Below are 16,406 nucleotides of genomic sequence, written 5' to 3'. Positions count from 1 at the left end.
ACAAATTCATCACAAAGAACAAAATCAAAGGACCGCAAACACAACTATGTGAACTGATCAAAAGACAGATCGGATTTGTGATTTGTGTAGATTCATTCTCCTCACTTCCTCTGGCCACTAAGAGCATTATGGGAAAACGCAATTCCCTTCTGGATTAAATTAAAACGCGTATCAGAGACAATACATTTTCAGCTTTTCTCGCTGTCACCAAGTTACCCAAAATGGCTTATTAATGAAAACAACGTCATGTGGATTCTTTATTTCCATCGGCAAGCAGCAAGCAAACGTTTGTTGAGGAGATGGAAGACATGAGTAGATCTTCTTGACAGAGAGGAGAGAGCAGGACGGAAAACATAATCTTCGTCAACATAACTTTCAATCTGGCTCTTCATTCATCTATCTTCTCCTTCATCTCCAGCTGTATACCGTGTCTTCGTTTCACTGGTCTCAGGTCTCACCCCACTTTGTCTCATTATTATATACAGTGGAAGTCAGACGTCTTGGCTACTGTAAGGTCAGGGTTCATGTTGGGATTTACATTTCACTGCAATTCTTCTTGTCTGAGGTAAAGGGCTATGAGCCAGCTTGTGATGATAGTGATATAACTCTCTTCCTTGAAAGTAGAGCAGGAAATAGAGAGAGAAATGGAGAAGGACCAACAGAAAGAAAGAGACAGCTTTAAAAGTCATCACGCTTAATGACATACAGTTAGAGTATTAGAATTACATACAGTTAGAGTAGTACAGCCCAGTGTGCAGTCAGAACCCAACCCAGTGAGCAGTCAGAACCCAGCCCAGTGTGCAGTCAGAGCCCATCCCAGTGAGCAGTCAGAACCCAACCCAGTGAGCAGTCAGAACCCAACCCAATGAGCAGTCAGAACCCAGCCCAGTGTGCAGTCGGAACCCAACCCTGTGAACAGTCAGAACCCAACCCAGTGAGCAGTCAGAACCCAGCCCAGTGAGCAGTCAGAACCCAGCCCAGTGAGCAGTCAAAACCCAGCACATTGAGCAGTCAGAACACAGCCCAGTGAGCAGTCAGAACCCAGCCCAGTGAGCAGTCAGAACCCAGCACATTGAGCAGTCAGAACCCAGCCCAGTGAGCAGTCAGAACCCATCCCAGTGAGCAGTCAGAACCCAGCCCAGTGAGCAGTCAGAACCCAACCCTGTGAGCAGTCAGAACCCAGCACATTGAGCAGTCAGAACCCAGCCCAGTGAGCAGTCAGAACCCAACCCTGTGTGCAGTCAGAACCCAGCCCAGTGTGCAGTCAGAACCCAACCCAGTGAGCAGTCAGAACCCAGCCCAGTGAGCAGTCAGAACCCAGCCCAGTGAGCAGTCAAAACCCAGCACATTGAGCAGTCAGAACACAGCCCAGTGAGCAGTCAGAACCCAGCCCAGTGAGCAGTCAGAACCCAGCACATTGAGCAGTCAGAACCCAGCCCAGTGAGCAGTCAGAACCCATCCCAGTGAGCAGTCAGAACCCAGCCCAGTGAGCAGTCAGAACCCAACCCTGTGAGCAGTCAGAACCCAGCACATTGAGCAGTCAGAACCCAGCCCAGTGAGCAGTCAGAACCCAACCCTGTGTACAGTCAGAACCCAGCCCAGTGTGCAGTCAGAACCCAACCCTGTGAGCAGTCAGAACCAAGCCCAGTGAGCAGTCAGATCCCATCCCAGTGAGCAGTCAGAACCCAGCCCAGTGAGCAGTCAGAACCCAGCCCAGTGAGCAGTCAGAACCCAACCCAGTGAGCAGTCAGAACCCAGCCCAGTGAGCAGTCAGAACCCATCTCAGTGTGCAGTCAGAACCCAACCCAGTGAGCAGTCAGAACCCAACCCTGTGAGCAGTCAGAACCCAGCCCAGTGAGCAGTCAGAACCCATCCCAGTGAGCAGTCAGAACCCAGCCCAGTGAGCAGTCAGAACCCAACCCTGTGAGCAGTCAGAACCCAGCCCAGTGAGCAGTCAGAACCCATCCCAGTGAGCAGTCAGAACCCAGCCCAGTGAGCAGTCAGAACCCAACCCTGTGAGCAGTCAGAACCCAACCCAGTGAGCAGTCAGAACCCAGCCCAGTGAGCAGTCAGAACCCATCTCAGTGTGCAGTCAGAACCCAACCCAGTGAGCAGTCAGAACCCAACCCAGTGAGCAGTCAGAACCCAACCCTGTGAGCAGTCAGAACCCAGCCCAGTGAGCAGTCAGAACCCAGCCCAGTGAGCAGTCAGAACCCAACCCTGTGAGCAGTCAGAACCCAGCCCAGTGAGCAGTCAGAACCCATCCCAGTGAGCAGTCAGAACCCAGCCCAGTGAGCAGTCAGAACCCAACCCTGTGAGCAGTCAGAACCCAACCCAGTGAGCAGTCAGAACCCAACCCAGTGAGCAGTCAGAACCCAGCCCAGTGAGCAGTCAGAACCCATCCCAGTGAGCAGTCAGATCCCAACCCTGTGAGCAGTCAGAACCCAGCCCAGTGAGCAGTCAGAACCCCTCCCAGTGAGCAGTCAGAACCCAGCCCAGTGAGCAGTCAGAACCCAACCCAGTGAGCAGTCAGAACCCAGCCCAGTGAGCAGTCAGAACCCAACCCAGTGAGCAGTCAGAACCCAGCCCAGTGAGCAGTCAGAACCCATCCCAGTGAGCAGTCAGATCCCAACCCTGTGAGCAGTCAGAACCCAGCCCAGTGAGCAGTCAGAACCCCTCCCAGTGAGCAGTCAGAACCCAGCCCAGTGAGCAGTCAGAACCCAACCCTGTGAGCAGTCAGAACCCAACCCAGTGAGCAGTCAGAACCCAACCCAGTGAGCAGTCAGAACCCAGCCCAGTGAGCAGTCAGAACCCAACCCAGTGAGCAGTCAGAACCCAGCCCAGTGAGCAGTCAGAACCCAGCCCAGTGTGCAGTCGGAACCCATCCCAGTGTGCAGTCAGAACCCAGCCCAGTGAGCTGAAGAGATGGATTTCATAGAGCACACAAAAACAGACCCCAGGACAAGCCCCCCCTTCTCTTACGTCAACACAGTAGGGCCTATTTTGAATACCCTAAACCCCACTCTCAGTCCTCCTTATACAGCTTTACAATCTGTTCTGAGGGTCAAGTCAAGTGATCCTTTATTCTCAGTGGGAAATATATTTTCTTACTGAGATCACAACGTAAAAGCGCCAACAAAGTTTATGAGGCGACATAACACATATATAGTTTCATAACAACTGACATAGAAGGTCAACGTTGGGTTAGCTTCAGCGCTGAGAGGCAAACCAACGGTTTAGAGAGTATGCGAGCAGCAGTTCAGGTATGGTTCTGTTGTGTTTTGCTAATCATTTTTTTACCATGATTAGAGCAGTATGGAGAGCTGATATATTAAATAAATAGTTAGAAGCAGAAAATTGCCAAATAATTTTTTCCCATTTGACGTACAAAGAGCCTTGACAGAGAAAAGTGTGTATTGGACAAACGTGTGAAATGGATTGGAACTTGTTATTCAATTGCTGGTACTGATAGTTAGTAGGGCCAGGACAATACCATTATCACAATATTTTTCCATGCCAAAAATGTAAAAACGAAGCAGACCAAACTCTTTAGTCCTTTAAAAACCTGTTGTATGTAAAATATTGTGAGCTACAGATGGAAAATAAATACATGTGACTCTGGATGACATCATAATGTTTGTTTTCAACATGAGGACTGTTTTCCTAAAGAAGTTCAATGCGCTTTGTGTTTTGTTTCTTTGTCACGGTACTAACGAGTTTCGCGATACTGGTATCGTCCTGGCCCTAGGAGTTAAAATGATTATAAAAAACAAATTCATAGAAAGTAGGCTATACATTTGAAAGAATCATCAGTCACTTGCGAGATGCAGTTAACAGTTGGGATTCAATACCATGAAAGAAGAGTATCAAAGTCAAAGTCAGGACAATAACCATTTCCTTTGAAATATAGTACTGTCATGGTTCGCTCTTTAAAACAGTTTTGATTTTTCACATTGACAGTTTTAAAGGAGATTCCCTCTGCTTTCAAGGCAGCTGAAGAATTTAAATCTAATGAGAGCACTGCAACTGTAGAAAAAATATCTTTATAATCCTCCAAAATATATATATCTCACTAGTATATTCTGCCAACAGATGTTGCTCTGTCAAGAGAAATTATACAAGAGTATACATACAGTGCCTTTGGGAAGTATTCAGATCCCTTGATTTTTTTCACATTTTGTTACTTTACAGCCTTATTCTAAAATGTATTAAATAAAACAATTTCCTCAGCAATCTACACACAATACTCCATAATGACAAAGCAAAAATAGGTTTTTAGAAATGTTTGCAAATGTTTTAAAAACAAAAAACAGAAAAACCTTATTTACATAATTATTCAGACCTTTTGCTATGAGACTCAAAATTGAGCTCAGGTGCATCCTGTTTCCATTGATGATCCTTGAGATGTTTCTACAATTTGATTGGAGTCCACCTGTGGTAAAATCAATGTATTGGACATGATTTGGAAAGGCACACAGCGGTCTACAGTGGCTTGCGAAAGTATTCACCCCCTTGGCATTTTTCGGGGGTGTTGTATCATTTGATTTACACAACATACACCTACCACTTTGAAGATGCTAAATATTTTTCTTGTGAAACAAACAAGAAATAAGACAAAAAAACAGAACATTTGAGCGTGCATAACTATTCACCACCCCAAAGTCAATACTTTGTAGAACCACCTTTTTCAGCAATTACAGCTGCAAGTCTCTTGGGGTATGTCTCTATAAGCTTGGCACATCTAGCCACTGGGATTTTTGCCCATTCTTCAGGGCAAAACTGCTTTAGCTCCTTCAAGTTGGATGGGTTCCACTGGTGTACTATGCCATTCCAAGACATTTTAAAGTGTCCCCTTAAACCACTCGAGTGTTGCTTTAGCAGTATGCTTAGGGTCATTGTCCTGCCGGAAGGTGAACCTCCGTCCCAGTCTCAAATCTCTTGAAGACTGAATCAGGTTTCCCTCAAAAATGTCCCTGTATTTAGCACCTTCCATCATCCCTTCAATTCTGACCAGTTTCCCAGACTCTGCCGATGAAAAACATACCCACAGCATTATGCTGCCACCACCATGCTTCACTGTGGGGATGGTGTTCTCAGGGTGATGAGAGGTGTTCGGTTTGGGGACATAACTTTTTTCTTGATGTCTAAAAAGCTCAGGTTTAGTCTCATCTGACCAGAGTACCTTCTTCCATATGTTTGGGGAGTCTCCCACATGCCTTTTGGCGAACACCAAAAGTGTTTGCTTATTTTTTTATTTAAGCAATTGCTTTTTTTCTGACAACTCTTCCGTAAAGCCCAGCTCTGTGGAGTGTATGGCTTAAAGTGGTCCTATGTACAGATACTCTAATCTCCTATGTGGAGCTTTGCAGCTCCTTCAGGGTTATTTTTGGTCTCTTTGTTGCCTCTCTCATTAATGCCCTCCTTGCCTGGTCCGAGTTTTGGTGGGCGGCCCTCTCTTGGCAGGTTTGTTGTGGTGCCATATTCTTTAATTTTTTAATAACGGATTTAATGGTGCTCCGTGGGATGTTCAAAGTTTCTGCTATTTTTTTATAACCCAACCCCGATCTGTACTTTTCCACAACTTTGTCCCTGACCTGGTTGGAGAGCTCCTTGGTCGTCATGGTGCCACTTGCTTGGTGGTGCCCCTTGCTTAGTAGTGTTGCAGACTCTGGGGCCTTTCAGAACAGGTGTAGATATACTGAGATCATGTGACAGATCATGTGACACTTAGATTGCACACAGGTGGACTTTTTTTAAACAAATTATGTGACTTCTGAAGGTAATTGGTTGCACCAGATCTTATTTAGGGGCTTCGTAGGAAAGGGGGTGAATACTTAAGCACTCAACATTTTTCCATTTAAATATAAAAAAAAAATATATAATAATAATTTTCATTTCACTTCACCAATTTGGACTATTATGTGTATGTCCATTACATGAAATCCAAATAAAAATCTATTTCAATTACAGGCTGTAATACAAAATAGGAAAAATGCCAAGGGGGTGAATACTTTTGCAAGGCACTGTATATAAGCTCCCACAGCTGACAGTGCATGTCAGAACAAAAACCAAGCCATGAGGTCAAAGGAATTGTCTGTAGAGCTCCGAGACAGGATTGTGGCACAACACCTCTCCCCTATTTGACCTAGATAGTTTGTGTGGATGCATTGATATGTAGGCTACGTGTGCCTTTTTAAATATGTATGTAGTTCTGTCCTTGAGCTGTTCTTGTCTAATGATGTTCTGTATTATGTCATTCTGTATTATGTTTCATGTTTTGTGTGGACCCCAGGAAGAGTAGCTGCTGCTTTCGCAACAGATAATGGGGATCCTAATAAAATACCAAATACCAAGTGTCGAGGCACAGATCTGGGGAAGGATACCAAAACATTTCTGCAGCATTGAAGGTCCCCAAGAACACAATGGCCTCCATCATTCTTAAATGGAAGAAGTTTGGAACTGTAACATGTACGCTGGGAGTCGGGAAGCAAGTTCAGGGAGTGTATTTAATAAAGAAATGAACATAGAACAAAACAAGAAACACAGGTAGCGTACAGACATGAACACTGGAACAGAAACAATAACGCCTGGGGAAAGAACCAAAGGGAGTGACATGTATAGGGAAGGTAATCAGGCACGTGATGGAGTCCAGGTGAGTCTGATGAGGCGCTGGTGCGTGTAACGATGGTGAGAGGTGTGCGTAATAATAAGCAGCCTGTTGACCTCAAGTGCCGGAGAGGGAGTATACGTGACAGGAACCACCAAGACTCTTCCTAGAGCGGGCAGCCTGGCCAAACTGAGCAATAGGGGCGAAAGGGCCTTGGTCAGGGAGTTCCTCTGTGGAGATGGGAGAACCTTCCAGAAGGACAACCATCTCTGCAGCACTCCACCAATCAGAGTGACCAGACGGAAGCCACTCCTCACTAAAAGTGTCACGCCCTGACCTTAGATATCTCTGTTTTTCTATATATTTTGGTTAGGTCAGGGTGTGACTAGGGTCCGTACGCTAGTTTTTGTATGTCTAGAGTTTTTGTATGTCTAGGGGTGTTGTATGTCTAGGGGTTTTGTATGTCTATGTTGGCCTGATATGGTTCCCAATCAGAGACAGCTGTTTATCGTTGTCTCTGATTGGGGATCATATTTAGGTAGCCATTTTCCTCATTTGTGTTGTGGGATTTTGTCTACATTGAGTTGCCTGAGTGCACATCTGTAGCTTCACGTTTCGTTCGTTTGTTTGTTCGGTTGGTTTGTTGGTTATTTGGTTGGTTGCTTGTTGTTTTGTTAGGTGAGTTTCAGTTGATTAAAATTATGTGGAACTCTACTCACGCTGCGCCTTGGTCTCTCTCGTACGACGATCGTGACAAAAAGGCACACGACAGCCTGCTTGGAGTTTGCCAAAAGACACCTAAAGACTTTCAGACCATGAGAAACAAGATTCTCTGGTCTGATGAAACCAAAATCGAACTCTTTGGCCTGAATGCCAAGCGTCACGTCTGGAGGAAACCTTGCACCATCCCTACAGTGAGGCATGGTGGTGGCAGCATCATGCTGTGGGGATGTTTTTCCCGCGGCAGGGACTGGGAGACTAGTCAGGTTTGAGGCAAAGATGAACAGAGCAAAGTACAGAGAGATCCTTGATGATAATCTGTTCCAGAGCGCTCAGGACCTCAGACTGGGGCGAAGGTTAACCTTAAAACAGGAGAACAACCCTAAGCACACAGCCAAGACAATGCAGGAGTGGCTTCAGGACAAGTCTCGGAATGTCCTTGAGTGGTCCAGCCAGAGCACGGACTTGAACCCGATGACACATCTCTGGATTGCTATGCAGCAACGCTCCACATCCAATCTTACAGAGTTTGAGAGGATCTGCCGAGAAGAATGTGAGAAACTCCCCAAATACAGGTGTGCCAAGCTTGTAGCATCATATCCATGAAGACTCAAGGCTGTAATCACTGCCAAAGGTGCTTCAACAAAGTACTGAGTAAAAGTGAATACTTATGTAAATGTGATATTTCAGTTTAAAAATGTTGTATAATATTAGCAAAAATTTCTAAAAATCAGTTTTTGTTTTGTCATTATGGTGTATTGTGTGTAGATTGATGAGGAAAAGAAACAATGTAATCAATTTTAGAATGAGGCTTGTACCTAACACAATGTGGAAAAGACAAGGGGTCTGAATACTTTCCGAAGGCACTGTATATCTAGCATATGTTATTGCTAATTGGTTCAGTTGTTGATAAGGCATCACATTGTTTCCTGACAAATTGAATGACACGGTCATAAACGATATGTTCTGGTTGGAGAAAACATCCATTCATGGCTACCATCACTGTACAGTATACCGTTCAATCTAAATATTGACATATTCCCCACATTGTTCATTTCCTGTTGCATGAAAGGTTCACATGTTCAGCTGTTCTTTGATCTCCCCACAAAATATTATCCGGAGGGAGTCAACAAGTATATTAATTAAGCTGAAATTAAAAATGCTGCTAAATGGTGGAAATGGAAATGGTGCTGAAAGCTATAATTTTCACAGCAGGTGGTGTATTTGAATTCTTTCCCATATGGGTTTTCATAATGTTTCCTGGAGTGCCGTCTTAAATACACATATACACAAATGACTCCACTAGCCGGCACTTTGATGTCTTTGAGCTCGTTATATAAAGCAAACTATCCCAGATACCATCACAGAGCAGCTTTGCTGTATTTCCTACCAAGAAAAAGAGAGAGCAAAAAGAACAACATAGTGAGAGAATAAGTGAGAGACGGAAAGAGTGGAGGTGAAAGCGTGAGACGGGGAGGGGATCCAGTTTCCATTTCAAACCCCTAACGTGGCAGAGCAATTTAATATTCCCAGTAATATCAGCAGCTCCTAAAGCTAGGCCGGAGTCTTGCCGGGTTTCCTGTGTACCGGCTCTTCTGCCCAGATAAATAAACCACAGGCCCGAACGGCCTCTGCTTTTGGCCCAGCACCAAGCTACAGGAGCTCCACCGCAGCCCCCCTGATGGAGAGACGACTCCCTGATGGAGAGACGATGCACTATGAACAGCCAGGGGTGCAACGCCTGCTAGAATGGATCCTCACACAGGACTTGATGGAGCTTCGTGCTACTCAAAGGGCAATCAGCGTTATGGTCCGGTTTCAGTTCATGAGAAGGGATGCTGATGCCCTTTAAAAGGATCCATGCAACGCCCATAATGTGACCTGGGACTTGGATGCATCACACACAGCGCTTCACAATGCTGAACAAAATATCTCTTCTACATCTTGTCAAACATAGACACGGGGGGCTTTCAGGGAAGATGTGAAAGACTTCATCTCCACACACATGGCCACCTCACAGCGTCTGCCATGCTGGTCTGTGTGTGGGTAACAGTCATAATGCTCCAGGGCATGACTGTTACCCACAGGCCAAGATGCTGGGCCAGCAGATTGAATTTGAACCAAATCCACATGGCGAGACGGCAGCTCCCCCCCACCTCTCTGTAAATCAACCTTCGTTGGTACACCTATAAGTGGCGGAGAAGTCCACGTTCCAGATTCTAATATGAAACGCTCAAATGCTCTCTGTACTTTATGAAGGAATTCACATTGCAGCTCTCGCATGAAAGAGCAGCCCTGCAATTGGAGGTGTCCACCTCACATGAGGTAAAAGGTGCAGCTCAGCATCTTTTAGTTGGCCCGTTCTGGATCATCTTGCGCTGGATGGCTTTTCTCTGGAAAGCTCATCTGAGCCCTGTTGAAAGATGCTTCACAATGGATGGTGCTGGGGACATGATGGGATGTGAGTCATGATGGAGTATCTGGCACTAGATGTGCCACTCCCAAACAGGAGTTGGGCACAGCTAAGCAAGCTGTCTGCCTTCTCGGCCAGCTCTAAGTCCTCCCAGGGTTAACAAAATCCTCCGTGGCAGAGCTTGAAGCAGCGCCATGTACTGTATAAGCCATGCCAGCAGAGCAGGTCTGGGGGGAGTTGTCATGTCCAGCTGTAAGCCACTGTGGAGACATCAGGACGCTCAGAACTGGAACAGGCAGGGTCTAAGGACTGGCTGAATGACATACTGATTCATTACTGGGACATTGATGCTGTACAGTACTTCAAAAGTTTAGATTTGAAATCAAACAATGATTATGCAGCCTGTCAGCTTTAATTTGAGGGTATTTTCATGATATCGGGTGAACCGTTTTGAAATTACAGCACGTTTTCTACATAGAGAGAAAGTTACAGATGCACAAATATCATAACCTCCCCCCTGTTATTGTAATGGTGAGATGTTAGCATTTACTGGGGGTACGATATTTGTGCGTCTGTAACTTTCTCACTCATCAGTATTCACGATTCATTCAGGATTAACCGTAATCATGTTAGCATCCACATTACTGTAGAATTGTTCAGAAACATATTATATTCTCATGTACAATAAAATGACACAATACATTATTTACCATTCATTTATTTTGGGCACAACATAATCTGAAACACAACAAAAACAAACAGCAAATGCATCCAACAACTTTGTAGAGTCACAAACTTGATGTAGTCATTGAGTGCTATGAATATGGGACCAAATTCTTAACTTTTTACTACTTTTATACACATATAAGAGAATTTGTCCCAATTTTTTTGGTCCCTTAAAATGACGGGACTGTCACAGTCTGACTGTGTACCAAAAGTGCCATGTTTCTAAACAGTTCACCCAACATGGATGAATATACCCTCAAATTAAAGCTGACAGTCTGCAATTTAACAGCATTGTCATTGTTTCCAATCCAAAGTTTTGGAGTTTAGAGCCCAAAGAAGAGAAAATGATGCACTGTCCCAAACATTACTGAGGGCTCTGTACTAGGACCAACATGTTGCATTGGGTCAAACATACTGTACTAGGACCAACATGTTGCATTGGGTCTAACATGCTGTACTAGGACCAACATGTTGTATTGGGTCAAACATACTGTACTAGGACCAACATGTTGCATTAGGCATCTAACAGGTGAAGAATACAGACTGTATGTGAGCGAAGAAATTGCTAACGACCGGATAAAAAAAAAAAAGCAACAGCATTTTCAAACTCCACTATTTACTTGAAACTGTTTTTGTGTGTTTTTGTGCAGCCCGAGGGAGATTTGACACTGCTCGCTTAATGAGCCCATAAAACTCAATGAGCAGTGTAACAAGTCCAACCTGGCCCTCTAAACCTGCCCTCTCGCACTCAGGCCTAACAAGTAAACTGTTGTCTTGACAACACGGCCAGGCTTGTGTGACAGCTTTGGAAAACCGTTGAATGCCCGCAGGCTGTTCATACCTCAAACAGACTGTACACTTCATGTGGCTCAATGTTTCAATCTCTAAATACATTCTACATGAAGGAAGCCCCATCCACAGTGCTGCAACCGGTTAGAGCTGCAAGATCACATGTAGACAGCAGCAGTGGACAAGATCACATGTAGACAGCAGCAGTGGACAGCTGTGAATATGTCAGAATGATCCAGCCAACCCGTCAGCAAACCCTCATCCTCTGTGGAAATGACAGCACCACATGAACTTTGGTCTGCTTCAGAAGGTACATTGTTTTTGCCGCAGACAGAGGCTCTGTCTGGATGAGTGTCCACTGACTTTGTCCTTATTGACTAAAGGCATGAAGCCCACTAACTTTGCTGGCACAGCTCCCTCAGTTTTTCACACTCAATGAGTTGTCATCAGCATGTATGCCATGACATTTTGCTCTGTCACTATCCCCGCTACCACCATTCTGACCATGTTAAGCAACCTTGTTCAAACAGGACATTTAGTGATGCAAAGACTCCCACAATAAATAGAAATCTGGAATGCAGCCCTTTCCCGTCTTATTGTCAGAGCTTCTTTCCCAGTCCGGCCAACAGCTTCTCTCTCTCTCATTCCAGACTCTGTGTTCGCCAGGTCGACCTTTCCTCCCCTCGGCAAGACTGTATGTGTCCAAAACTTGGACCCAACATCAAATTCCTCCATCTCAGTAAATATTTCCAGTAGACATTTCCTCTACTGCTCCACCCTCAGGCCTCGTGTCATCTAACAACATCTAATCAAAGATGAAAAATAGCTAGTCTACTTCAACAAGAGGGTGTAAAAACCATGGGAACCTGTCACGCCCTGACCTGCTTCACCTGTCCTTGTGCTTGTCTCCACCACCTCCAGGTGTCGCCCATCTTCCCCACTTATCCTCTGGATATTTATACCTGTGTTTTCTGTCTGTGCCAGTTCGTCTTGTTTGTTCAAGTCTACCAGCGGTTTGTCTAAGCTCCTGTTTGTCCCTAGTCTCTCTTTTTCCTCGTCCTCCTGGTTTTTGACCCTTGCCTGTCCTGATCCTGTACCTGCCCGCCTGACCACTCTGACTGACCCTGAGCCTGCCTGCCGTCCTGTACCCTGGCCTCTACTCTGGATTATCGACCCCTGCCTGACCACTCTGCCTGTCCCTGAGTCTGCCTGTTGTCCTGTACCTTGCTCGACCTCTGGATTACCGACCTCTGCCTGACCTGACCCTGACCCTGAGCCTGCCTGTCGTCCTGAACCTTGGCCTCTACTCTGGATTATCGACCCCTGCCTGACCTGACCCTGACCCTGAGCCTGCCTGTCGTCCTGAACCTTGGCCTCTACTCTGGATTACCGACCCCTGCCTGACCTGACCCTGACCCTGAGCCTGCCTGTCGTCCTGAACCTTGGCCTCTACTCTGGATTACCGACCCCTGCCTGACCTGACCCTGACCCCGAGCCTGCCTGTCGTCCTGAACCTTGGCCTCTACTCTGGATTATCGACCCCTGCCTGACCTGACCTGACCCTGAGCCTGCCTGTCGTCCTGAACCTTGGCCTCTACTCTGGATTACCGACCCCTGCCTGACCTGACCCTGACCCTGAGCCTGCCTGTCATCCTGAACCTTGGCCTCTACTCTGGATTATCGACCCCTGCCTGACCTGACCTGACCCTGAGCCTGCCTGTCGTCCTGAACCTTGGCCTCTACTCTGGATTATCAACCCCTGCCTGCCTTGACCTGTCGTTTGCCCCTGTTGTTACAATAAACATTGTTACTTCACACAGTCTGCACTTGGGTCTTACCTTGATTCCTGATAGGAACCTAGTGCTATCCAACTGCTTGTTAGATTAAGGTCAGTAGTACATTACTGGAAAGCAGTAAGGACAAGAAACGTCAGACATTTCCATGTCACTTCAACAGTGACAAACTGTACATTGCCGTAGACTGGAGCAATTACACTAACATATACAGTATGTATGGCTACCAGTATTGCGAGCCGTGTGCACTCTTTGAAAGCCACCTGTCATAACAATCTCTCTTGACATCGGTCCAATTTCATATTACCGTATAATTAAAACTGATGAAGATCGACAGCGAGGTGCAATCCATATCAGGTTATACAATTCAGGTCATATAGTCATAGGAAATTCAAACAACTCTCTCTCTCTCTCTCTCTCTCTCTCTCTCTCTCTCTCTCTCTCTCTCTCTCTCTCTCCATTCCACTTCAATATGTTGCTGCTATTGTACTTTTACTGGTAATTGACCCCAGTTCTGGCTGCGCACCACACATTTCCAGATGCTGGAAACTCTGAGCGCTTAGTTTCTAAACAGATAGCACCCCCTTTCATTTCAAAGGACACACCTGCTTTCAATGAGAGACAGCGCACCTCTGTCAAACCTGAGGAAACCAGCACATCCCTTCAACAAGCCAACTCAGCACCATCTCTCTCACACAGTATGAGCTCAAGATATGAGACTAAGATATTATAGTAGTTCAAGATATAAGACTAAGATATTAGAGTAGATCAAGATATGATACTAAGATATGTTAGACTAAAATATGAGACTAAGATATGATAGTTTGAGATATGATACTAAGGTATCAGAGTGTTTCTAGATATGAGACAAGATATGAAACTTAGATATTAGAGTAGATCAAGATATGAGACTGATATTATAGTAGTTTAAGATATTCGCTTCACGAGAGAGGAGACACTAATTTACTAGTTCTCCAGAAAGTCCCTTCACTTAGGACACTGTGGAATTATATTCCTGTCTACATTTCCAAATAAATATTGGAAAACTAAAAGCTAGACTGTCTGCCTCTTCTCATGCAAACATTAGACTAACTTTAGCTCCTATAAAAGCTTTGCCACAAACGTTTTATGTGCCTTCCAGAGAGAGCTGGAAAAAATTAAATGTAATAACTACTACTTATTGTACACATGCATAGAACTACACACACACACACACACACACACACACACACACACACACACACACACACACACACACACACACACACACACACACACACACACACACACACACACACACACACACACACACACACACACACACACACACACACACACACACACACACACGTTAGCTCACCTGGCAACAGGCTGCAGCAGATCCAGAGAAACACAGCGTGGCAGTACTCCATGTGTTTGGTCGGTGTGTGTGTGTGTATGGTGTGTGTGTGTGTGTGTGTCTGGGGGCTGAGGCAGAGAGACCCAGCAGCGTGCTCTGTTAAAGATTCAGCTCTGGTTGACTCCACGGCTAGTCAAAACGCTCTATATCTGAGGAGGTAGGAGGGGACTGTGGCTGAACTGAAAGGAGGTCCACGTTGAACCAGCAGACAGGACTCTCCTCTCAGTCCCTCTGCTACTCAGACAGAGCAGTGAGCGGAGGGGCACACACGCTATCCACTGCAAGCACAGATCTTGGATCAGTTTCTCTGGATAATCAGAGGCAAAGTTGATGGAGTTTGAATACAGTCATTACATTACTTTGTTTTACTACAATGTGCCTTGGTATGGTATAGTTGAAGCAATACGTGTCCTCTCTCTTCTGCTACCAAATATACTGATGATAAAGTAGACTTTCTTCAACTGCATTGAAGAAAAAGCCCTCAACTGGTTGGTTGAGGGCTTGTCAGTCAGCATTTCACTGTAAGGTCTACATGTTGTATTCAGCGCATGTCACAAATACAATTTGATTAACAATGAAGTGGCATGTAATCAGAGGGGTTGGGTTATTTATTTTTATTTAAAAAATGTATTTTTTATTTAATTTAAATAGTAAAGTCAGTTAAGAACAAATACCCCCACAGTCAAACCATTCAGACTGAACTGTTACCTCATAGACCCCACAGTCAAACCATTCAGACTGAACTGTTACCTCATACCCCCACAGTCAAACCATCCAGACTGACCTGATACCTCAAACCCCCACAGTCAAACCATCCAGACTGAACTGTTACCTCAAACCCCCACAGTCAAACCATTCAGACTGAACTGTTACCTCATACCCCCACAGTCAAACCATTCAGACTGAACTGTTACCTCATACCCCCACAGTCAAACCATTCAGACTGAACTGTTACCTCATACCCCCACAGTCAAACCATTCAGACTGAACTGTTACCTCAAACCCCCACAGTCAAACCATCCAGACTGAACTGTTACCTCATACCCCCACAGTCAAACCATTCAGACTGAACTGTTACCTCATACCCCCACAGTCAAACCATCCAGACTGAACTGCTACCTCATACCCCCACAGTCAAACCATTCAGACTGAACTGTTACCTCAAACCCCCACAGTCAAACCATCCAGACTGAACTCCATAATGACCCATGTTATGTAACAATGGATACTAAGACGGGAACCGCAAGAGTCAGCACATAACCCAACATAAAGACATCTATACACGCACCGTGACAACTCACATCCCGTGCATAGAAACACTTTCATTGATTGATAATAGGAACAATAAGATACAATTGATTACATGCACAGTTGAAGTCGGAAGTTTACATACACCTTAGCCAAGTACATTTAAACTCAGTTTTTCACAATTCCTGACATTTAATCCCAGTAAAAATTACCTGTCTTAGGTCAGTTAGGATCACCACTTCATTTTAAGAATGTGAAATGTCAGAATAATAGTTGAGATAATTATTTATTTCAGCTTTTATTTCTTTCATCACATTCCCAGTGTCACGTTCTGACCTTAGTTCCTTTGTTATGTTTTTATTTTATTTTGGTCAGGGCGTGAGTTGGGGTGGGCATTCTATGTTGTTTTTCTATGTTTTGTTCTGTATGTTATATTTTTATGTGTTTGGCCTAGTATGGTTCTCAATCAGAGGCAGGTGTCAGTCGTTGTCTCTGATTGGGAGCCATATTTAGGTAGCCTGCTTTCTATTGTGTTTTGTGGGTGATTATTTTCCGTTTCAGTGTTTGCACCATTCGGGACTGTTTCGGTTTTCATTTTGTTTCACTTTGTTATTTTTGTATTTTGTCGTATTCATTCTCATTAAAATACATTATGGATATGTACCACGCTGCACCTTGGTCCTCTTCTTCCAACAGCTGTTACACCCAGTG

General features: G+C 45.0%; 1 protein-coding gene across 1 annotated transcript in view; it reads right to left on the bottom strand.

Moving 5' to 3' along the window:
* Positions 1-14,569, bottom strand: part of itga11a (integrin, alpha 11a) — a 90,270-nt gene extending 75,701 nt beyond the window's left edge. The window contains exon 1 of the mRNA XM_055921711.1: positions 14,409-14,569. Coding sequence (XP_055777686.1) covers positions 14,409-14,460 — 52 coding nt within the window. The 5' untranslated portion in view covers positions 14,461-14,569. The remainder of the gene's footprint in view (positions 1-14,408) is intronic.
* Between the last annotated feature and the right edge of the window lie 1,837 nt (positions 14,570-16,406).

The sequence above is a fragment of the Salvelinus fontinalis genome, chromosome 4 (genome assembly GCF_029448725.1).
Source record: "Salvelinus fontinalis isolate EN_2023a chromosome 4, ASM2944872v1, whole genome shotgun sequence".
Lineage (NCBI taxonomy): Eukaryota > Metazoa > Chordata > Actinopteri > Salmoniformes > Salmonidae > Salvelinus > Salvelinus fontinalis.
This window is presented reverse-complemented; position numbering and strand designations above follow the sequence as displayed.